Source organism: Macaca fascicularis, chromosome 7, assembly GCF_037993035.2.
Source record: "Macaca fascicularis isolate 582-1 chromosome 7, T2T-MFA8v1.1".
NCBI classification, from domain to species: Eukaryota; Metazoa; Chordata; class Mammalia; order Primates; family Cercopithecidae; genus Macaca; species Macaca fascicularis.
In genome coordinates this window covers 143057042-143079603 of record NC_088381.1, presented here as the reverse complement: position 1 = coordinate 143079603, position 22562 = coordinate 143057042, and the positions used below count along the sequence as shown (strand labels likewise).

Genomic DNA, 22562 nt, shown 5'->3' with positions numbered 1-22562 from the left:
CAGCCTGGCCAACATGGCAGAACCCCCTCTCTACTAAAAATATGAAAATTAGCTGGGTGTGGTGGCAGATGCTTGTAATCCCAGCTACTCAGGAGGCTGAGGCATGAGAATCACTTGAACCTGGGAGGTGGAGGTTGCAGTGAGCTGAGATCATGCCACTGCACTCAGCCTGGGTGCAGAGTGAGACTGTCTCCAAAAAAAAAAAAGTTATACCATTAGAATAAATGTTGACTATTTTTGAACTTATGAATATTCAAAGGTAAGACAATTAGTTTCAGTTAGATCCAGTATAATGAAGAATTCGGCAGGAATGTCTCTGCTCTGTAATAGGACATGTTTCTTCTAAGCTTGTAGTATCCATGCATTATCATTAGAACAATTCAGTTTCAGGCCAACCAAGTTAAAGAAAACTAGTTCCTCGTTGCAAAGGTGCCAGAAAAAAATAAATTTTTAAGCTTTGGCTGAAATCTATTCAGCCTCTTTGAAAGTCAACATTCCCAATTTTAAGTCATTTTTTTTCCCATTCAACTGAGAAACTATTGAGCATCTTTTCTGTTTAACAGATTAACCAAGAATAACAGAATTAACAGTTAATAGAATTAACAGATTTAAGCCAAACTAAACTCAAGTTTATCTAGATAAACAAGAGGCAATACCTATCCTCAAAGTGCCTTCTAATTAATAGGAGGATGTAGATGGAATGGCCTCTACCTGGAATGATATCTCTAGTTTATTTAGCCACCATTGGACTTAACATTTTGTATATTCCTCCAGGGAGCCTGCACTCACACAGCAAGTTTGGCTTGGACAGATGCCCCTCCTAAATGCCTTTCTAGAATCTTGCACTTTATAGCCCTTATACAAACTGTTTTAATTGCCTGGTGGTTTTCTGTTACATGAATTGTAAGCTCTCTTAAAGTAGAAACTTTTCACAAATCCGTATGACACAATTTATTTTTATGTATTTATTTGAGACAGGTTCTCGCTCTGTTACCCAGGCTCAAGTGCAGTGGCATGATCTTGGCTCACTGCAACCTCCGCCTCCCCGGTTCAAGCAATTCTTGTGTCTCAGCATCCCAAGTAGCTGGGATTACAGGTGTGTGCACACCCGCTAATTTTTGTATTTTTAGTGGAAACAGGGTTTCACCATGTGGGCCAGGCTGGAATCGAACTCCAGGCTTCAAGTGATCGACCCACCTCGGCCTCCCAGAGTGCTGGGATTACAGGCGTGAGCCACCACACCCGGCTAGTCACATGGCTTTCTCTTAGCCCCATCACGTCCTGCTTTTTCAGATTGCTGGGTTTAACTTCCCAGCTCCCTCTTACTAGGTCTGTCACATTAAGCAGGTAACTTAGGTGACTCTGTTTCTGTAAAATGGGAATGTTAGGATAATACATAATACACAGGATAATACATAATAATGTGGGATAATACGTGAAAAACCTTTAGCATAGTACCCAGAACATAACACTCAATAAATGTTAGCTGTTATGTCTGTGATGTAGACCATATTCTCACAACTTTTTATAGAGTTCAAAAACAAGCTTGGAGATGAGAAGTTGCCCAAGGTCACATAACTGATGGAACACCTATTGTTCACCGTATTGCTGTTTTCCTACTTGACGGTAGGGAGCATGTTATTGCAGATCTCCTGTTCCCAAACAGTGTGTGGCACCGAATGCTCAATGTTTCATGAGATCATATGGTCAAAGATCTGGAAAAATCTGAATAAACTGAACCTGGAAAAAGAGACGGGGGAGAAGGAAAGTGTCAGGAAAGTTGACTTAAAATATTTTTGGAGTTGTGTAGAAGAGGGAGGGACTTAGGATGGCTCTGGGAGAAAGAACTGGAACCAGGGACTGAGATGACAGGAGGCGGACATTTAGGCTGTCTATATTACTTTTTTTTTTTTTTTTTTTTGAGACAAAGTCTTGCTCTGTCATCCAGGCTGGAGTGTAGTGGCGCGATCTCGGGTCGCTACAACCTCCTCCTTCCATTCAATTGATTCTCCAGCCTCAGCCTCTCAAGTAGCTGGGATTACAGGTGCCTGCCACCACGCCTGGATAATTTTTGTATTTTTATAGAGACGCGGTTTCACCAGTTGGCCAGGCTGGTCTCAAACGCCTGACCTCAGGTGATCCGCCCACCTCGGCCTCCTAACATGCTGAGATTACAGGCGTAAGCCACCTTGTCCGGCCATATTATCTTTACTATACTATCTTTCTAAAAAAGAATGCTGTCCAACGTTGAAAGGTGAAAGAAGGTGTACACTGGGAATGCTTCCCCAATCACCCTCTTGTCACAGACCTGAGGTCAAGATGAGACTGGACGACCTCTGAACCTCGAAGTTGTATGGGGACCGGACCAGGGAGGCAGAGGAGGGTAAAGAGACCCGAGAGGCCGTACTGTCAGTGATGCCCTTGTTCCCGTGGGAGCCCTTCGGTTCCACGCAGTTCCCACCACGCGCCCGCCAATCCCAGCCCGAAGCCTCACTTAGCAGGCCTTCCCCGAAAGCGGGAAGCCTTGGCCGCTAGACTAGCCAAGCTGGCAAGCAAAGGCGGGGGAAACTCAGCCGGGCCGGAAACACAGAGAACTGCTTCCGGGTCAGGGGGAAGGAGCCACCATGGAGCTTCGCGGGGTTGCTGGGCTGACGGTTCCGCGGGCCGGCATCTGAAGCGAGCGGGACGCAGCGCGGCTAGCGCCTCCGGCCATACGCAGGCCGGTCCCGAAGGCCCGCGGTCGCCGCCATGTCGGTGCTGGGCGAGTACGAACGACACTGCGATTCCATCAACTCGGACTTTGGGAGCGAGTCCGGGGGTTGCGGGGACTCGAGTCCGGGGCCTAGCGCTAGTCAGGGGCCGCGAGCCGGCGGCGGCGCGGCGGAGCAGGAGGAGCTGCACTACATCCCTATCCGCGTCCTGGGCCGCGGCGCCTTCGGGGAAGCCACGCTGTACCGCCGCACCGAGGTAGCGGCCCTCGGCACCTGCCGTCCTGTCTGGCGCTGTCGGGTCGCCCCGAGTCCTTTCTTCCCGGCCCCGCTTTCTCAGCGTCGTGAGCTTAGTGCTTTAGGCGCCCACAGGATATATGTGTCAGGGTCTTCACCGCTCTTCCCACTCATCGGCACTAGAAATTGGCAAGATCATTGGTTTGACTAGTCATTTTTGATTGGCCTAAGTCACCTAACCGTCTCTGAGCTTTAGCATCCCCATCTGTAAAATGGGCTTACTGATAATACCTTGAAATCATCCTTTTTTTTTTTTAAGATTATCTTGAGAATGAAACGAAGGCGCTTGTTCTGTAAATTAAAGTGGTATACGAATGTGAGGTATTGCCAAAACTTCCTTCCCCTCATGCTGTATATATAGTTCTCCAAGGTCGGGGTGAGGAGGACGGGCATAGCTTCAAAATCCCCACACCGGTGGCACCTCCGTAGTTTGTGTCATTATCTTTAAGTTCAGCTGTGATCACTCAGTTGGAAGCTTTTCTTGAAGCTCATTGGGAAGATCTTTGTGTGTTGGTTCTTTATCAGTGTTTATCCTACAGGGTTTATGCATGGGAAGTACTCTGTTGGTATATTCTAAGCCATTAGTTCTTAATTTGGGGGGCACAAGGACCCCTTTGAGAACCTAACATAAGCAAAGTAATCTTACCCCCTCCATCAACACATTTGCACATAGGCACATCCTTTGGAGAGATCCATGGATCACGGAATCCCAAGTTAAGAATATATACTAGTGTAAAACCCTGCAGTGATGATTCTACTTCCAAAAACTAACGATATACTGGTTTTGATCATAAAATCTTACTTTAGGGTAAACATTTAATGAGAACTTGCTGGGGTTGCCGAAAGTGATCCATCCATCTGCAGTTCTGGTGTGTGTTCCAAGCCAGCATACTTTTAAGGCTGAAAGATGGAGAAGGAGAGAAGTGGTTGCAAGAAAATATTTTTAAGTGTTCTTTTTTATCCTGAAGCCACGTTAATGTATGATGTTAGGGTTATTCTTAGTAGTCTGTTTTCTTTTTTGCACTCAAATGAGAAAGAGGAGATAAGGATTGTTATTTCTATATTTTAGTTAGAGAAACTAAGACAGTATACTTAAGTCACTTGCTCACTTAAGTTATAAGTAAATCTTGGACTAGAACTAAAGTCTCACATCTTGCCCATTGCCTTTTTATTATTATCCTGTTGAACTTGATTACTGGATTTGTTTTGAGTTAAATTTGATTACACTTCTCAAAAATTGCATAGCGTTATCCATATCACCAAATATTTATTAGGTCTGTGAATTTACAGAAGTTCAGAAGCACTCTTTTCCTCTAGAAGCTTATATTTCAATAGGAAAAGTTGGCCATTGTTAGTAAACACATAGCATTAAGTTGTATATGTAGAGATATGAAAAGAATGGACAAATATTTCAGTGTATGGGGTCTAAAAATTAAAGGCATGGTTACAGTAAAAGGTTCATCAGAGTCTTTTCAAAAACATTGTAAAGGCTTGGCAGAGGCATTCAAAAGGATGGGGAGGGTTACATTGGTGGAGATGCTCCTGGGCTGGGAAGCAGTGTCAGCAAAAAATGAGGCCAGGCACAGTGGCTCATGCCTGTAATCCCAACACCTGGGAGGCCAAGGTGGTCAGGTCGCTTGAGGCCAGGAGTTCTAGACCAGCCTGGGCAACACAGTGATACTCCATCTCTTAAAAAAAAAAAAAAAAAAAAAAAAAATTTAGCTGAGTGTGGCAGTGCAATGCCTGTAGTCCTAACTACTGGGGAAGCTGAGGTAGGAGGATTGCTTCAGCCCAGGAGTTCAGAGCAGAAATGAGCTATGACTGCACTCTATCTCAAAAAAAAAAAAAGATGGTAGACATCAGGAGCTACAGGTAAGTTTTCAGGAATGGAAGAAAATGTGATACATAAAAGTGTGAGAGATTATAGAGTTGCAAAAGGGGGCATGACTTATCCAGAAAGGGTAAGTCTAAATTTATAAAACTAGGGAAGTCTAAATTTATAAAACTAGAGGCAAGTTTAGTATTTTCATTTTAGAAGCTGTGACCAACTATAGATAATTGCTCCCCAGTTCTCTACCTCTCAAGTATTCTTGCCCTGCCATAATCACCATCATGATTAGCAGTCTGTCATAGTATCCTCAATAGAATCTTTTTGAGACCTATGCCCAGCCCATATTTTTACCTGGAACTGACATCATGCAAATTGAGTGTGACGACGACGTCGTAATGCTTTACTTCCCCTGTCCTGTGATAAATTATAATGCTAAATTGTACACATAACCTTTGAAGTCTGTTAAAAGGAAAAAATAAGAGGAGTCAGTCTCTGCTCCTCTTAGGTAGTTTTGCTTCTAGGCTTACAAATCTAGGTGTGGATTCATTTGCTGCCAGGCAAGAGGAAAAGCACGATACCTCTGTTACTGTGTTTAGGATGACTCACTGGTTGTGTGGAAGGAAGTTGATTTGACCCGGCTGTCTGAGAAGGAACGTCGTGATGCCTTGAATGAGATTGTTATTCTGGCACTGCTGCAGCATGACAACATTATTGCCTACTACAATCACTTCATGGACAATACCACCCTGCTGATTGAGCTGGAATATTGTAATGGTAAGATAGAGTTCAGTGGGACCTTCTCCAGCAAGACTTTCATAGACTCATAGTTACCTTGAGGAGAAGAATATAAGAAGAGACATATACAGTGATAAAAACTTTAAATGAATGTCTCGAGTTTAAGAGAAACTTTTCAGGCCTTGGAGAATTTTGAAGTGGTTAACGAAATAAGGAGAGGGATTTTCCCCTGCATATCCAAATTTTCTCTTGTGATTATAGTTCCATTTTCAAACTATCTTTTCTTCGGTTGGATTTTACATTTATTTTTCAAGTTTTTTTTTTTTCATGAAATGACATTAGTTAACCAGAATGTGGCTTGGCAGTGCTTGATACAGTATTTAATAATATCTTGTAGGTGATATTTATTTATATTTTCAGCTAAAGCTATCCTATTGAAAAGTAGTCCAAAGATCATAACTGAGTGAAAGTGGTATATGGTAAAGCATGGCGCTATTTATCTGATCCCTGATTTCTTCAGATCATTTTGCTTGTAAGATAGCAGTATAGCCTAGTTGTTAAAGAAAATAGACTCTAAACCCAAGTTTGTCTACTTTCTAGCTCTATAACCGTGGCAAGAAACTTAACTTCTCTGTGCCTCAGTTTCCTCACTTTATTTATTTTTTTGAGACAAAGTTTTACTCTTGTTGCCCAGGCTGGAGTGCAATGGTGCCATCTTTGCTCACCACAACCTTCGCCTCCTGGGTTCAAACGATTCTCCTGCTTCAGCCTCCTGAGTAGCTGGGATTACAGGCATGTGCCACCACGCCCAGCTAATTTTTGTAGTTTTAGTAGAGACAGGGTTTTGCCATGTTGGCCAGGCTCGTCTCTAACTCCTGACCTCAGGTGATCCGCCCACCTCTGCCTCCCAAAGTGCTGGGATTACAGGCTTAAGCCACCGCACCCAGCAGTTTCCTCATTTTAAAATGAGTTTGTTGGCCAGGGACAGTGGTGCACGCCTGTAATTCCAGCACTTTGGGAAACCAAGACAGGCAGATCACTTGAGCATAGGAATTCGAGGAAGGCCTAGGCAACATAGTAAAACACTGTTGCTACCAAAAATGCAAAAAATTAGCTGGGTGTGGTGGTGTGCACCTGTAGTCACAGCTACTTGGGAGGCTGAGGAGGGAGGATGGCTTGAGATAGGGAGGCAGTAGTTGCAGTGAGCTCAGACCACTGCACTCCAGCCTGGGCGATGGAGCCAGACCCTGTCTCAAAAAAAAAAAAAAAAGGCTGGGCATGGTGGCTCACGCCTGTAATCCCAATGCTTTGGGAGACTGAGTTGGGCGGATCACGAGGTCAGGAGATCAAGACCATCCTGGCCAACATGGTGAAACTCTGTCTCTACTAAAAATAACAAAAATTAGCTGCACATGGTGGCGCATGCCTATAATCCCAGCTACTGGGGAGGCTGAGGCAGGAGAATCGCTTGAACCAGTGAGTTGGAGGTTGCAGTGAGTGGAGATCACGCCACTGCAGCCTGGTGACAGAGCGAAACTCCATCTCAAAAAAGAAAAGTTTATTGATAACAGTACCTACTTTCTAGGATTGTTATATTACATGCATAGTATTTGGTAGGTAGAAAGTGTTTGCTACATACTGTACTAGCTGTTAATCATCTTATTGCACAAGAGAACCTCCAAAGCCCTTTTCTGAACTGCATGCTAAAGAGGTTCCAGCATATTCGTCCCTTATAACTTTCTTGTGTAAACTCTTGTATATTATGATCATTGGTGATCAGTGCCATATACAAGATTCTGTTAAAAATTTTGAAAGTAGGAGAAGCCCTAGGACATTAACTTCTTTTGTGATTAGGAAGAACTAGAACAAATGATACATTTGTTGAAACTGAGTTACTAAGTTGCAGGGGAAAAGAAGTAAAAACTTACCCAGGGCTAAAGTGTAAGTTATAGTTGCAGGTGGGATGTAAGATGAACCATGATTACTTGCGGTCTGTATTACTAGATAAAGGAAAGAGAGAAGTAAATTCACACTTATTCCACAGGAAGGAATTAGTAAAGAGAGTAATGATAGGAAACAGTCTAGGGGTAGACCCTAAATTTTGGGAAATTTTTTGGTGTGAAGTAGAAAATTTGTAAATATATACCCTATAAATACAAAACATTGTATCACAGATGTAATCCAATTTTTTTCTTTTTTTCCTGAGATAGACTGTCACTGTCACCCAGCCTGGAGTGCAGTGGTGCGATCTCAGCTCACTGCAACCTCCGCCTGCCAGGCTCAGGCGATCCTCCCACCTCAGCCTCCTGATTAGTTGGGACCACAGGCACGTGCCCCCACACCTGGCTAATTTTTTGTATTTTTGGTAGAGATAGGGTTTTGCTGTGTTGCCCAGGCTGGTCTTGAATTCCCAAACCCAAACGATTTGCCCACCTCAGCCTCCCAAAGTTCTGGGATTATAGGCGTGAGCCACTGTGCCCAGCCTAATCCAAATGTTATAGTAGTCACAACTGGGAGAGTTGTTACAAAAATATTACAGAGTTCTTAAAGGAGAGTTCTAGAAAAGAAATCTGATTTTGAATATACTTGTTGGGAACAACAAGAATGGTCTTTACTCACATCTTTTCTTAAAATGTCTTTTTTTTTATTAAGACTCTTGTGTTAGGGAGATCTTTGAAGAATATTTCTGATGCAGTCCTTGAGAGATGGGAAGAGTTTTGTGCCCATGTGAAAAGTCAAAAGAAGTAGTTGCCTATGGAGAGAAAGCAGAATCCTTCATTTGCTTGTGTCACCTAAAAAACCCTGTAACAGGAGCCAAGCTTTGATCTGTATTAAGCAATTCAAACCTGTGTCTTGTTTAATTGCAGGAGGGAACCTGTATGACAAAATCCTTCGTCAGAAGGACAAGTTGTTTGAGGAAGAGGTAATTCATATTTCTATGGAAGGAAGTTAGAATTGTAGTGTTGTAATTCTTGCATTCTAGTTCTGTATTTACTCTTCCAATAATGAAGAGTGTTTTTTTCCTTTTGTTCAGACTCCTTCCAGGCTCTGATATTCATGAGAAAGGAAACCTCTAACAAGGAAGCTGTCTATAGCTGCTTCCTAAACGTTTTACCTCCACATCATGATTCTCTGTGGGCTTTCTTTCCTGGTTCTATTACTGCATACTGGTATGCCCAGTTTTCTATAACTTTGCATTCTTCCTGAGTTTTTCCACATGTCTGCTTTACCATACTATATATTATAATGACATTGGAACGATTTTATGAGGAACCTGTTTTTTGTGTTTTTTTACCCCTTCACTTTTCTTTGCCTACTCAACCTGCAAGGAAGAGATGTCATGTTGAATCATAACTTCTGGTTGCAGCTTTCTTTGTTTTGTTTGTTTGTGTATGTGTGTGTATTTACTTAAATGGAGCTTTTTGTTTCTAATCCAAATATTTATTTTTTCTCTGCAGATGGTGGTGTGGTACCTATTTCAGATTGTTTCAGCAGTGAGCTGTATCCATAAAGCTGGAATCCTTCATAGGTAAAAAGTAAAAAAATTTATGGATGGATTCTTCTCTACCAATTCAGCCCCTACCCTGGATACCCCCCAACAACACTTTTATTTTCTTGATTAAGCAGCCAAGAGTTTTTCCATTTATATCATTAGGAAAGGAAAATAATGAGGAATGTTATTTTCACTCCCTGAAGTTAAACCATGTTTATGATCTAGGAAGAATCTCCTCAGTAGCCAAGTACTACTTAGTCATTTTACAGACAAAAATTTTAGAATTCAGTTTGTTAATTCATCAGTAAAGCCTAGAAAACACTATGAGAAGTAGTATTTGGTAAGATTCACAGCAGTAATAATTGGCAATTCTTTTTAATTCTATAATTAAGCGCTTTTAATTTAAATAAAAACCTCTTCACTTTGTACAGTTAATTGTACAAATTTACCAGATCTTTAAAAACAAGCACATTTCCATTCATTTCTAGCTATAGAAGAGAACCATTTCAGTAACATTTTCACATCATTATACCCTTCTTAAGTGAGTCATCGACTAGTGCCAGAGATTAATTATAATACACTAAGATTTCTTTTTTTATTGGTTTGTTCATTCAGTTAACATATATTTCTGGATAGCTATTGAATGGCTTCTGTTGCATGTTGTTATTTTCTTTTAAAAGTAACAAAGTATATTGTTCTGGTTTATTCACATCTTTCAATAAGGAAGCCATAGTGAACCAGGCACAGTTCATTTTGTTTTACATATGGTCAATTAATCTTTAGAAAAATAGCCTGTGATTTTATTTAGATGACTAAATGGCCTAATCATATCGTTGTGGGGACGTGTAGGCCTCTTCTCTTGCCTTAACAGATTATTTGAAACTTTGACACCAACCAAGTTAGTTAAAGTTGCCTTGATATCATTTAATTCAAGGCATAAGTGATAGTTGAAGAGCTGTGGTATCTTATGGGAATTATGGTTACCTAGAGCACCATTTTCCTCATCTGACCCTCTCAACTTTTCCTAATAGCTTCAGTAGTATGGGAGATATTTCTATGCTGTGAAGCCCTAGAGGATGAAGTTAATTCTCTGCCTTCACTCCTTTAAAGTCCTCACTTCAGTGTTAAACACCATGTGAAAGTGACGACCACTGTGGGATGTTTAGGACAGAATATGAGCAATGGTAACACTCTTTTTTTATTTTATTTTAGTTTTTGAGACAGGGTCTCACCCTATTGCCCAGGCTAGAATGTAGTGGTGCAGTCATGACTCACTGCAGCCTCAGCCTCCTGGGCTTAACTGATTCTCAGGTGCTTTAGCCTCCCGAGAAGCTAGGACTACAAGTGTTTGCTACCACGCCTGACTAATTCATTTTTTGTAGAGATGGGGTCATACTATGTTGCCCAGGCTGGTCTAGAACCCCTGGCCTCAAGCAATCCTCCTGCCTTGCCCTCCCAAAGTGCCGAGATTACAGATGTGAGCCACTGCACCCGGCCCACACTCATTTTTATTCTGTAATAATCCTGGGCAAGACGGGGGATGAAATAAAACAATTATCTGTGTGAACTTAATTTGCAGCATCTTTTTTTTTCAGAGATATAAAGACATTAAATATTTTTCTGACCAAGGCAAACCTGATAAAACTTGGAGATTATGGCCTAGCAAAGAAACTTAATTCTGAGTATTCCATGGCTGAGACGGTATGTGTTGCCCTTGTCTTAATTTTTATTTTCTTTTCTAGTACTGGGAAATATAACTATACTCCCTAAATCTTGCATACTTTTCTCAATATTCTTTCAAGTTTTCCATACTTTTAATGAATTGTCTTCAGAAGTCTTTTTCCTGGGCCCACTAGCAGGCATTTAAGTCATTGCCCACGTTACGCCTCTGACCTCATAACCTTTTTCCAATACTGATTAGGGGCTTAATCTAAAAGCAACAAAATGCTTTACTGTTTTGTCCAGGTTAGGGTCTTTAGTAGATTTCACTTTATCTCTTATTTAATGTTTGAGCTCAAGGTGTTAGACATCTCTTTTTGTTTTTCCTTTGAATGCTTCTGGTTCAAAGAGAACCCCTATATTACAAGTGAAGGCTGATGCTCAGAGAACAATCTACTCTTTAATATTATACACAGTCTGAACTGCACAGGGTTCCCCTCTCACGTGATTTTGAGAAAGATCATTGGTAAAGAGTAGACATAAGTTGATCTTTGGGACAGTAATCTTATCCTTTTAGGAATTATAAAACCCAGTTATTATTCTAGTTTCACAATGCTGTATCCTTAAAAGAACTTGAAAACTGATTTTGGCCAATAATTTTTTTTTTTTTTTTTTTTTTTAAATAATGTCAAGATTTGTCTGCAAGCAATTTAGATGTTTAGGGTTTGGAGTCTCTGCTTCAGGGACTCAGATGTTTCTATGATGGAGGCCAAAGTGAGCTTCTGAAGAAGCAATCATGTCTTTATATGGATTTTTCTCATCAAGAACAATCTGATAAAACCAAGACTTGACTCTTTTTAGCTAGTTAAATGCAAAGAAGGAATGATATGAAAATTTATAAAAGCCATGTAAGCCATCTGAAATTTGCTTTGCTTTGCTGATTAAAGCTGACTATGAGTTTTATTAGAGCTGCTAGGGCCTTCATTATATCTCATCTTGGGAGAGGCATGACTTCTTAGGACATTTTTATTTCCAAGTTTATTTTTGAAGTCAGAAAATCTTTTTCAAATTCAAAAGAAATTCACTAGTTGTGTTAGCGTAACAGATGCCAAATTGGGCCATTTTAAAAGTTTCATTACGTGTATTTTAGTTAGAACATCTAATTCCATCATTCAGTTACCATCTCCCCACAGCCAGTGTTTGGGTTTTTTTCCCATTGTGAACTTAGTAAGTATGTCTTTAAGTATGTGTAAAGTCTTCAGCAGGCCTTGAACGCCTGAAGCCTCTGTGATCTAGGAATCACACAGCTATTGAGCCCCTCAAGTTACCACAGTTCCTTTATCATGGAGATTGTCCCTTTATAATTGACCCAAGAGATTTGATATGAATAAGATTTCTTTCCATAGTGGCATCATCTCATAAAAACCATTTTGGAATCTGCTGATGAATGTTTTATGGTTGTTATCACTAGTTCCTGGGAAATTTAATTAAGCTGTTGAAATGTTAACATAGTTACCTCAGAAAAGAAGTTATTCTTTGATTGTTTCTTTGTTGCTCAGCTTGTGGGAACCCCATATTACATGTCTCCAGAGCTCTGTCAAGGAGTAAAGTACAATTTCAAGTCTGATATCTGGGCAGTAGGCTGTGTCATTTTTGAACTCCTTACCTTGAAGAGGACGTTTGATGCTACAGTAAGTTGGCATATTATCCCTATATTGCATTTAGCAGGTTGCAAATGGTACAGCCTGACTAAGCAGATCAACTCTATTCCCAGGCTTCTGATTTCTGGCAAAAATAACCTGTATTCAGGTACAAGATTAGTAATCTATTATTAAAATGCTATCGACCCAGCCAGGCGCAGTGGCTCATGCCTGTAATCCCAGCATTTTGGGAGGCCGAGGTGGGTGGATCACTTGAGGTCACCCTGGCCAACATGGTGAAACCCCATCTCCATTAAAAATACAAAACTTAGCTGGGTGTGGTGGCGTGCCCCTGTAATCCCAGCTACTCGAGAGGCTGAGGCACAAAAATTGCTTGAACCCAGGAGGTGGAGGTTGCAGCGAGCCAAGATTGCACCACTGTACTCCAGCCTGGGCAACAGAGCAAGACCCTGTCTCAAAAAAAATTAAAATTAAATTAAAAAGTTCATCTCTCAGGCCGGGCGCGGTGGCTCAAGCCTGTAATCCCAGCACTTTGGGAGGCCGAGACGGGCGGATCATGAGGTCAGGAGATCGAGACCACCCTGGCTAACACAGTGAAACCCCGTCTCTACTAAAAATACAAAAACTTAGCCGGGCGAGGTGGCAGGCACCTGTAGTCCCAGCTACTCGGGAGGCTGAGGCAGGAGAATGGCGTAAACCTGGGAGGCGGAGCTTGCAGTGAGCTGAGATCCGGCCACTGCACTCCAGCCTGGGTGACAGAGCGAGACTCCGTCTCAAAAAAAAAAAAAAAAAAAAAAAAAGTTCATCTCTTAAAAGCAAAAAATGGAACATGATGGTTCTCTTTTTCAAGCAGTAGGAATTGGAACATTATTAACAGCAGCCAGATGATCATGCAACTACTGCATCACTTTCTTGGAAACGTGTAAAAGGATGCAAATCTAGTGAACAGAATGGAAGGGAGCAAAAGACAATTGTTTTATCTGGGTCTCACTCTGTTGCCCAGGCCTGGAGTGCAGTGTCGTGATCATAGCTCACTGCAGTCTCAAATTCCTGTGCTCCAGCAGTCATCCCGCCTCAGTTCCTGAGTAGTTTGAACTACAGGCATGCCTCACCACACCTGGCTATTTTTTGTAGAGATGGGTTCTCACTATGTTACCCAGGCTGGTTTCAAAATCCTGGCCTCAAGTGATCCTCCTGCCTCAGCCTATGCTAGGATTACAGGTGTGAGCCCCCATGCCCAGCATATTTAGGCCTTTTCCTAAATTGTTACTTTTTTATGCCTTTATTCTATCTTTGTAAACACTTCTGACATAGCACCAGTATCACTTTATTGTACTTAACTTTTTTTATATAGCTGTGGTTTTGCCAGGTAATCTAAAACCCTTCCAAATGTTTGCTTTATTTTCTACAATACCTAACACATTGTGGGTGTTAAAAATATTCATTAACTAGAGAAAAAAAAAGTTTATCTGTTAAAAAATAAAGATTGTCATTGCTTTATAGACAATGAATCCCTTTAAGTCTTTTTTTCTTTTTTTAAGTAAATTAAAGTACAACCTTATATAAAGCAGTGCTTCTCAAACTTTAATACACATACAAAGTCATCTTGTTGAAATGCAGATTTTTTGGGGGGGCAGGGTTGATATTCTGTGTTTCTAACAAGCTCCCAGGTGATGCTGATGCTGCTGGTCCATGGAGCACACTGAGGGGCTAAAGTGGATTCACATCCAGTTGCCTCTACCAACCAGGTGTGAGAATTTAGGCAAATCACTTCATCTCTTTGATCCTCTGTTTCATTATCTATAACATGGTAACAATATATATTCCCCATACAGAGATTCTCTCATAATGTATATGAAAAACGCAAATGTAAGGTAATGTAAATTCATTGCCCTTTCATAAGACCTATTCATTTTTCTAAATCCTGAGGGTTGTTCTAGTATATCATCTAATTCCCCTAAATAGTATGGTGGAAGAAAAATGACTTGGAGTCAGAGGCTGGGCATGTTGGCTCATGCCTGTAATCCCATCACTTTGGGAGGCTGAGGCGGGCGGATCACCTGAGGTCAGGAGTTCGAGACCAGCCTGGCCAACGTGGTGAAACCCCATCTCTACTAAAAAATACAAAACTTAGCCAGGCATGGTGGCGCATGCCTGTAATCCCAGCTACTCAGGAGCCTGAGACACAAGAATCACTTGAACCCAGGAGACAGAGGTTGTAGTGAGCGGAGATCGTACCACTGCACTCCAGCCTGGGTGACAGAGTGAGACTCTGTCTCAAGAAATATGTGTATATATATATGTTGTGTGTATATGTACGTGTGTGTGTATATATGTGTGTGTATATATGACTTGGAGTCAGGCTTTGATTGGAGTTAAATAGCTTCATTTTTACTATCTGTGATTTTAGTCAGTTACTTTACATCTCTGAGCCCCATTTTTCTCATATATAAATTGATAATGATAATAATTTCCTTGAATGGCGTTAGTGAGGCTAAAAAATACCATATATGTAATGTGCCTGTCTAGTTTGTAGTAGTCTCTCAATAATGGTATTACTATAATATTGTTAATATTATCATCTTAATATTATTCACTGCCTTGTCTGTTGCAGCAGGGTATTGCCTGTACAGCCACAACTAGGATATATAAATTAGAAGGCAAGTTAGTTGGCAAGGGAACTACATGAAGCCAAGAAGCATGGCTAGTCTTGCTTTCCTTTTTCTTGGGATTCAGTTGAAAGGTCAGATTATCATATACTCTGAGTATTATATTGTTGGCCACATAGTTATAGATTGTATAGCCAGTTGGCTTCATTCTGTCTGATAGTATCAGTGCATCCCTAACCATTTCTTGTTGATGCATACTAGTAGTTATAACAAGAAGTCAGACCTATTGCCAATTATTTAAATAATGGTCATAGACACCTGAGAGCCCCTACCAGTAGAGTATAGCATCATCTTCATATAACCAGGAACAATGCAGTCATCATTTTCTCATAGAACCCACTCAACCTGTGTGTGAAGATCGTGCAAGGAATTCGGGCCATGGAAGTTGACTCTAGCCAGTACTCTTTGGAATTGATCCAAATGGTTCATTCGTGCCTTGACCAGGTAGGTGTGACTTAAATATTCATTTCAGTTTCGTATTTCCCCTTCCAGCCTCAGTGTTTGGTGTATGGCATAACTATAAACCATACAAAACCACATCCAGTTCCCCAGGGTAGAGTGTATTTGTGGCTATACACAGAATAGGTATTGGTAATTCATTATAGTTGTGTGCTTCAGTGAACAAATTCTTCCTTTATTCTGTTTTGTAAGTATTTGTGAAATGAATTTCCCATCTAAATTGTGCTCCATTTTTATGACCAAGAGTAATTTCTGAATATATATTTCATAAAACTGCAATGAAAGATAATTTACCACTTTTAATACAGAATGTCTGTATTTCTCATATCTCATAGTTCCCTTGCTATGTAGTTCTAGTATTACTCAAAGTATGTTTCATGAAACACTGGAGTCAAAATCACCAGGGAATGGGAGAGTTTTGTAAGTAAAAAGAAGATTCCTGGGCCCCACCCCAGACGAACTCAGTCAGAATCTCTGTGGATAAAGCCCAGAAATCTTTATTTGTAACAAACCCCTCAGGTGATTCTTCTATTCTGTATATATTGAGGTTTGAGAGCCACTGCCCTAATTGAACAAGTGAGGAAGGTGCATTATAAACATTCTCCTTCATGTACAAGTGTTGATGATAATGAGGTGAGAAACATAAAACATGGAGTATCACATAAGAAATGATTTTTAAAACAAAGGGATAATGCAGTGGTCTTTGACTAATTATCTTTAGATCCCATGTTGCCCATTTCCTTTAAGTGAAAACTAACCCTATTTTTACTTTTTAGGATCCTGAGCAGAGACCTACTGCAGATGAACTTCTAGATCGCCCTCTTCTCAGGAAACGCAGGAGGTAAATTATGAAGAAGTCACTCCATTGTCTTTTCTGAGATAGATGACTTTTAGAGGCTTGATCCAAGTACTACAAGAAAGAGTAGTGTTTCTGGACTTGGTTGCAATAGTGCTATTTTCTACCAACATCCCTGCTTTTATTGCTTAGGGATAGCTTCTGACTTTTGCCTCCTTCGCCTGTGCTATTTTGTTCTAAATGTGTACTGATGAGACCCAAGAGCCCTTCACACCTCCATCCATTGGTTTTAAATCTAGAGTTGAGGCATTAGAGTGCAGTAAGGAAGAGGGGTGTCTGGACTCAGACATCCTTATGTTTATGTCTGAATTTTGTCATCTTTGTCAAGTTATTTAACATTCTTATTTCTTAGCTTTCTTCTCTATAAAGTAAGATGAGGTCAGGATTAAAGAAGATAATGCATAAAAAGTGGTCAGTCCAGGGTCTGGCATAGGGTGCTTACCAATTGTAGTGTGAATTGGACTGGGCCTCTGGTTTTTTTATTTTTTGTTTGTTTTCTGAGACAGAGTCTCACTGTGCCATCCAGGCTAGAGTGCAGTGGCACAGTCCTAGCTCACTGCAGCCTTGAACTCCTGCTGCAAGTGATTCTCACACCTCAGCCTCCCAAGTAGCTAGGACTACAGGTGTGCACCATCATGACTGGCCAATTTTTCTATTTTTATAGAGACCGGGTCTCGCTGTGTTGCCCAGGGTGGTCTCAAAGCTGTTGCCTGGCCTCAAGCAATCCTCCTGCTTCAGCCTCCCAAAGTGTTGGGATTACAGGCATGAGCCACTATACCCATCCTGGGCCTTTGTTTTTCACTGCATTTGTTTAGGTGGTAGGTTGGAGTTGGAGGAATCCTCTTCAGGTACATTTTGCCCATATTTGAAGTCGAGTTTGATTGACTCCTCAGAGGTTATTTCCTGAGATTTATTCTGTCAGATATCTTTAGAGATAGGAAGAACATCCTTTATCCCTCAGTTCCTCTAGGAGGTTTCACACCTTAATTTAAAACGTTTATCTTCCTTAAATGTTTGAGTCTGTATTTCATCCTATTACACTATTTTTGCCTTGCTACCCTTCTTCCTCCACTACCAGTTCTTTGTTTTTATACCTTCCAAATATTCACATACAATGCTCGTTTCAAGTCTTGCCCTTGGATACATTCTATACATCCCTAATTCCATATTTGCTGTTTCATCCGTACTGTTATTCTACTATGCCATTTAATTAATCTTTTCTGGTTCTTCTCCAGCCAGTGTTTTAGTGCCTGAAATTATGTACTGTACTCCAGATATGGCACCATGAACTTCCATTTATGTTTTGTGCATGTGCAGGCAGTATCACCCTTTTGGTCTGGTTAAGCATATTTAAAATTTTTATCTGGCTTATTTCACAGCAGTATAATGATTTATTTTATTTTACTTTTTTTTTTTAATTTGCCTTTTGAGAGTCTCACTCTGTTGCCCAGGCTGGAGTGCAGTGGTACAATATCAGCTCACTGCAACCTCTGTCTCCCAGGTTCAAGCAATTCTCCTGCCTCAGCCTCTCGAGGAGCTGGGACCACAGGCAGGCGCCACCATGCCTGGCTAATTTTTGTATTTTTAGTAGAGACAAGGTTTTACTATGTTGACCAGTCTGGTCCGAACTCCTGACCTCAGGTGATCTGCCTGCATCGGCCTCCCCAACTGCTGGGATTACAGGCATGAGCCACCAAGCCCGGCATAATCACTGTTTTAAGTCACTATTTTAATCTCTTACTTCTTGAGTGTAGGCATGAAATTTTTACTGAGATAATTATAGATTTACCTGCAATACTTTGGAACTTTGTACTTTGATGGAAAATATAAGACAGAGTTTTCCAGACAGAGAATATAGCATAAGCAGAAACATAGACACAGGAAATTGTGGAAAATATTCAGGAAACACAAAATTCTATTTGGCTAGATTAGTGGTTCTAGACCTGGGACTTTTGATGCAAAATATCAGGAGCTTTCAAAAAGTACTGATGCCTGAGCACTACTCCAGGAGCTCAGCTATAATTGATTTAGTTAGGATGACAGCCCTGGGCTAGAACATGGGGTGCAAACAAAAGGAAGGAAGTCTGGAAAAACAGGTAGGAAATCTTGCGTGCCAGGCCAAGAAGATTGTGGTTAATTCAAGAGGTAGTGCAAAAGATAGAGTGGGTATCACATCCACTGTCGAGAGATAGTGGATGTTTGCGAGAGGGCAGTTCATGTGATGAGAGGCATATCTAAGGAAGAGTTATTTAGCAATGTTAGCATCTGCGTTAAATTAGTATAGTAAAATGATTAAGACTGTAGTAAGTGAGGCTGATTAGGAGGTATTATCACAGTACAGGTGGGAAGTAGAGCTGCCCAGAACTAAGGTGGTGAGACTGGAAAGGAAGAGGTGAGTACAAAAAGTACTATATAGGTAGAATCTGTAGAACCTGAATATTAAAGGGAAAGAGATGAATCAGAGATGACTGAGGTTTTAAGCCCAGTTGACTGGGAGAACTGGGGAAGGCTGTTGCAGCTAGTTACAGAAATAGAGGAGTCGGAAAGAAAAGCTCATTTGGGGAAAAGCTAACAAGCTCATATTTGGAGATCCTGAGTTTGGGAGTCAGTGGGCAGACTAGATGAAGGTGTCCATCAGATACTAAACACGTACATCAGAGGTTCTCAAGGCTCTCTGTTCCACCCTGGACCACTTCTCAGAGGTAGAAAGCAAATGGCCCCAAACTGCTGGCCTTTGGGTATTTAATGAATTATCTAATGAAAGGACTATATAATTGTTTTGAGTTGTATCGAGGTACTTTGCTAAAAGTATTGTGATGTTGTAGGATGCATACAGTTTATAAGAGGATTAAATCTGTGAAATGTATTAAACAGACACCTCTGCAATATAAAATCCTATTATTTCACTCATGTATCTTGGCTTTTCTTTTGGTAGAGAGATGGAGGAAAAAGTCACTCTGCTTAATGCACCTACAAAGAGACCAAGGTAATGTTCAAGAGACTCTTAAAAATTTATATATCCTAAATTACAACCGGGGGGGGGGTCTTTCTTGAGCATAGGCATTATTTGATTTCAGGAGCCAGCATCTGCTTAAATTTCAGACAGTCATTTCTAAGAAGAAAGCTATAATTTCACCCTTACACTAAAGTGGCCATCATTACCATGATGAATGTGGAAAAGTGTAGGTGTTATGGGTCAGACTGGAATCTGATCTGGCCAAGCTGTGATGAAGCCCTGAGGCAGGAATTTCAAAGTCTGCTGTGATAGAGCACATTGAAATAAGTTGTCGAGAAAGAACATACTTTCTCATACCATAATTGGCAGTTCTTCTCAGGGAACAGACTGGAAGCATTTTTCTTTGATATTGTTTTTAATGTTAAATGTGCCTTTGTTCTGGGGGTTGTTGGCAGGTCAAGCACTGTGACTGAAGCACCCATTGCTGTAGTAACATCACGAACCAGTGAAGTCTATGTTTGGGGTGGTGGAAAATCCACCCCCCAAAAACTGGATGTTATCAAGAGCGGCTGTAGTGCCCGGCAGGTGTGTGCAGGGAATACCCACTTTGCTGTGGTCACAGTGGAGAAGGAACTGTACACTTGGGTGGTAAGTGAACGCTAAGCATTTTGGAACAGTGCTGTAAGCCTAATAGTGTACTGGGCCCACGATGTTTAAGCATTTTATTAGCTGAACGTATACTAAGGGAGTGGCAACCTGGGGTGATGGAATGGAAGCTATTATAAGAGCAGGAATTTTGTCTGTTTAGTTCACTGATGTACGCCCAGGGGTGGTACATATTAGGTCACCTATAAATGGTTTTTGAATGAATGAATTAGAGAGGGAGAGAAAATGGAAAGACTCAGGAAACTGGGCTTTCCCATTTACAGCTGGATGATTTCAGACAAGTCACTCAATTACTCTGTTATATTACCATGAGGTTCAGAGCAACTATTATCTGTGAAATAGCTTTGTAAACAAAGGAAGCACTATACCATGTCAGGAAACCCCTGAAGCCCACAGCAGTGATTGGAGATGGCTAGGTATATTTTGTGTAGAATTTCTTTGTTGCCCTCTAGATTCTCCCCTCTCACCTTCTTTAACAAATTGTGTTTGCTATCTGTTTCCTTATCTCTCACTCTCTCCTCATTCACCTACAGTGCAGCTTCCATCTCTGCCACTCAACTGAAACTAGTCTTGAAAAATGACCCATAAATTGCTAAAATAAAACAGATGGTTTTTAGTCCTTACTTAGCTTGACTCTGGGTAGCATTTGACATAGTTGACCACTCCCTCCTTGAAGCTTTGTCTTCACTTGCCTTCTGTGATAGCGTGTTCTCTTGGCTTTCCGCCTGTCTCTTGCTATGCCTTCTCAGGCTCATTTCAGGCTGTTGGAGAGAAATTGGTATCTTAAACATTTATTGGCCGGGAGCAGTGGCTCACACCTGAAGTCCCAGCACTTTGGGAGGCCAAGGCGAGTGGATTGTTTGAAGCCAGTAGTTTGAGACCAGCCTGGCAAACATGACAAAACCCCATCTCTACTAAAAATACAAAAGTTAGCTGAGAATACAAAAGTGGCGTATGCCTGTGATTCCAGCTACTTAGGAGGCTGAGGCACGAGAATCACTTGAGCCTGGGAGGTGGAGATGGCAGTGAACCACTGGAGAGCGCACCACTGCACTCCAGCCTGGGTGACAGAGCAAGAGCTTGTTTGAAAAAATATATATACATATATATGTATATGTATTATGAGGACTTGTAGTTTACTCATTTAATAGAATTATTTTTCTCTATAAAACTGTAGAAAAGGCCAGATGTGGTGGCTCACGCCTGTAATCCCAACACTTTGGGAGGCTGAGGCAGGTGGATCACCTCAGGTCAGGAGTTTGAGACCAGCCTGGCCAACACGGCAAAACCCCATCTCTACTAAATATACAAAACATTAGCTGGGCGTGGTGGCAGTTGCCTGTAATCCCTGCTACTTGGGAGGCTGAGGCAGGAGAATCGCTTGAACCCTGGAGACAGAGCTTGCAGTGAGCTGAGATCGAGCCACTGCACTCTAGCCTGGGTGACAAGAGCGAAACTCCGTCTCAAAAAAAAAAAAAAAAGTTGAAAAGTCATCAAGGACTAGTCTCATTGCTGTATAGCAGCCTCTTTGATGTAGCCAGATTCTTTATAACTCTTCCATGTTTCAGGGAAACTGACCAAAATTTATGAAACTTCTAGTACAGATTTTCAAGAAGCTACATTCCTGTAGAAAGCAACCAAATTAGACTATATTATAAAGAATTTTTTTCACCATCACCTGTAATTAAATATATTGTTTACCTTAGACTTGAAGGACAAAGATTAGATTAATGGATATTAATCTGGATACTTTTTAAGTTTTCTTTACCTGTTGGCAGGGTCTTTATACTACTTGCTGTTAAAATATTTAATCCCTTTGCCCATTTGTTTCTAATTTCTAAACTTCTAGCTCTTTTTTTCTACTGTTTTTCTTCATATGAAGTTACATTAAAGATCAGCTTTTGGCATGAAAAATTAAAACTTCATAAGAACTCTCAGCCGGGCATGGTGGTTCATGTCTACAATCCCAGCACTTTGGGAAGCCGAGGCAGGAGGATCACTTGAGCCCAGGAGTTCAAGGCCAGCTTGGGCAACATAACGAGAACCCATCTCTTTAAAATTTTAAGTTTAATAAAATGTAATTTAAAAAAAAGTCATAAGACCTTTTTATTTCACAGAACATGCAAGGAGGCACTAAACTCCATGGTCAGCTGGGCCATGGAGACAAAGCCTCCTATCGACAGCCAAAGCATGTGGAAAAGTTGCAAGGCAAAGCTATCCATCAGGTTTCATGTGGTGATGATTTCACTGTCTGTGTGACTGGTAAGCCATCAGCAGAAAGTGTCTTAAGTGCATTTAATGTGGGAGTATTTTGCTTAATGCTGTGCAATCTTAATTGGGATTTTAAAACAAAAGACAGTCTACAAAGAACCAGAGGACCTTGAGCAAATATACTCATTAATAATAACATGCCAAATTTGCTATAGTATTAGGTGGTGGTGAGCAAGGAGAAGACAGAGAAGAGGTGGGATCAGGAGAAAATGTGTGTCCCGGTTGGCAGGAAAAATAATCTTACCACCTCATCAGGCTATGGATAACACAAAATTAGGATCAAGACCTAAGTTTAGTTTTA

The 22562-nt window shown here is 41.0% G+C and overlaps 1 protein-coding gene and 1 long non-coding RNA gene across 14 annotated transcripts in view; one reads left to right on the top strand and one right to left on the bottom strand.

The window, feature by feature from the left end:
* Positions 1 to 2607: 2607 nt before the first annotated feature.
* The window catches only part of NEK9 (NIMA related kinase 9), a 44927-nt gene continuing 24972 nt past the window's right edge, over positions 2608 to 22562 (top strand). For 10 of the 13 annotated variants that reach the window (XM_065549086.1, XM_073997863.1, XM_073997862.1 and 7 more), the window contains exons 1-11: positions 2608 to 2967; positions 5433 to 5610; positions 8439 to 8494; positions 9030 to 9100; positions 10660 to 10765; positions 12283 to 12414; positions 15387 to 15497; positions 16289 to 16353; positions 19304 to 19354; positions 19780 to 19972; positions 22108 to 22252. In XM_065549086.1, the coding sequence (XP_065405158.1) occupies positions 2749 to 2967; positions 5433 to 5610; positions 8439 to 8494; positions 9030 to 9100; positions 10660 to 10765; positions 12283 to 12414; positions 15387 to 15497; positions 16289 to 16353; positions 19304 to 19354; positions 19780 to 19972; positions 22108 to 22252 (1327 nt within the window). In that variant the 5' untranslated portion in view covers positions 2608 to 2748. The remainder of the gene's footprint in view (positions 2968 to 5432; positions 5611 to 8438; positions 8495 to 9029; positions 9101 to 10659; positions 10766 to 12282; positions 12415 to 15386; positions 15498 to 16288; positions 16354 to 19303; positions 19355 to 19779; positions 19973 to 22107; positions 22253 to 22562) is intronic. The other 3 variants (XM_073997866.1, XM_073997865.1, XM_073997864.1) reach the window with 1 other exon arrangement.
* LOC135972016 (uncharacterized) lies at positions 2610 to 8326 on the bottom strand. The gene is made up of 3 exons (XR_010588553.2): positions 8191 to 8326; positions 7500 to 7571; positions 2610 to 3905 (listed from the first exon to the last, which is right to left on the bottom strand). It is a non-coding gene; the product is annotated as an uncharacterized lncRNA (long non-coding RNA).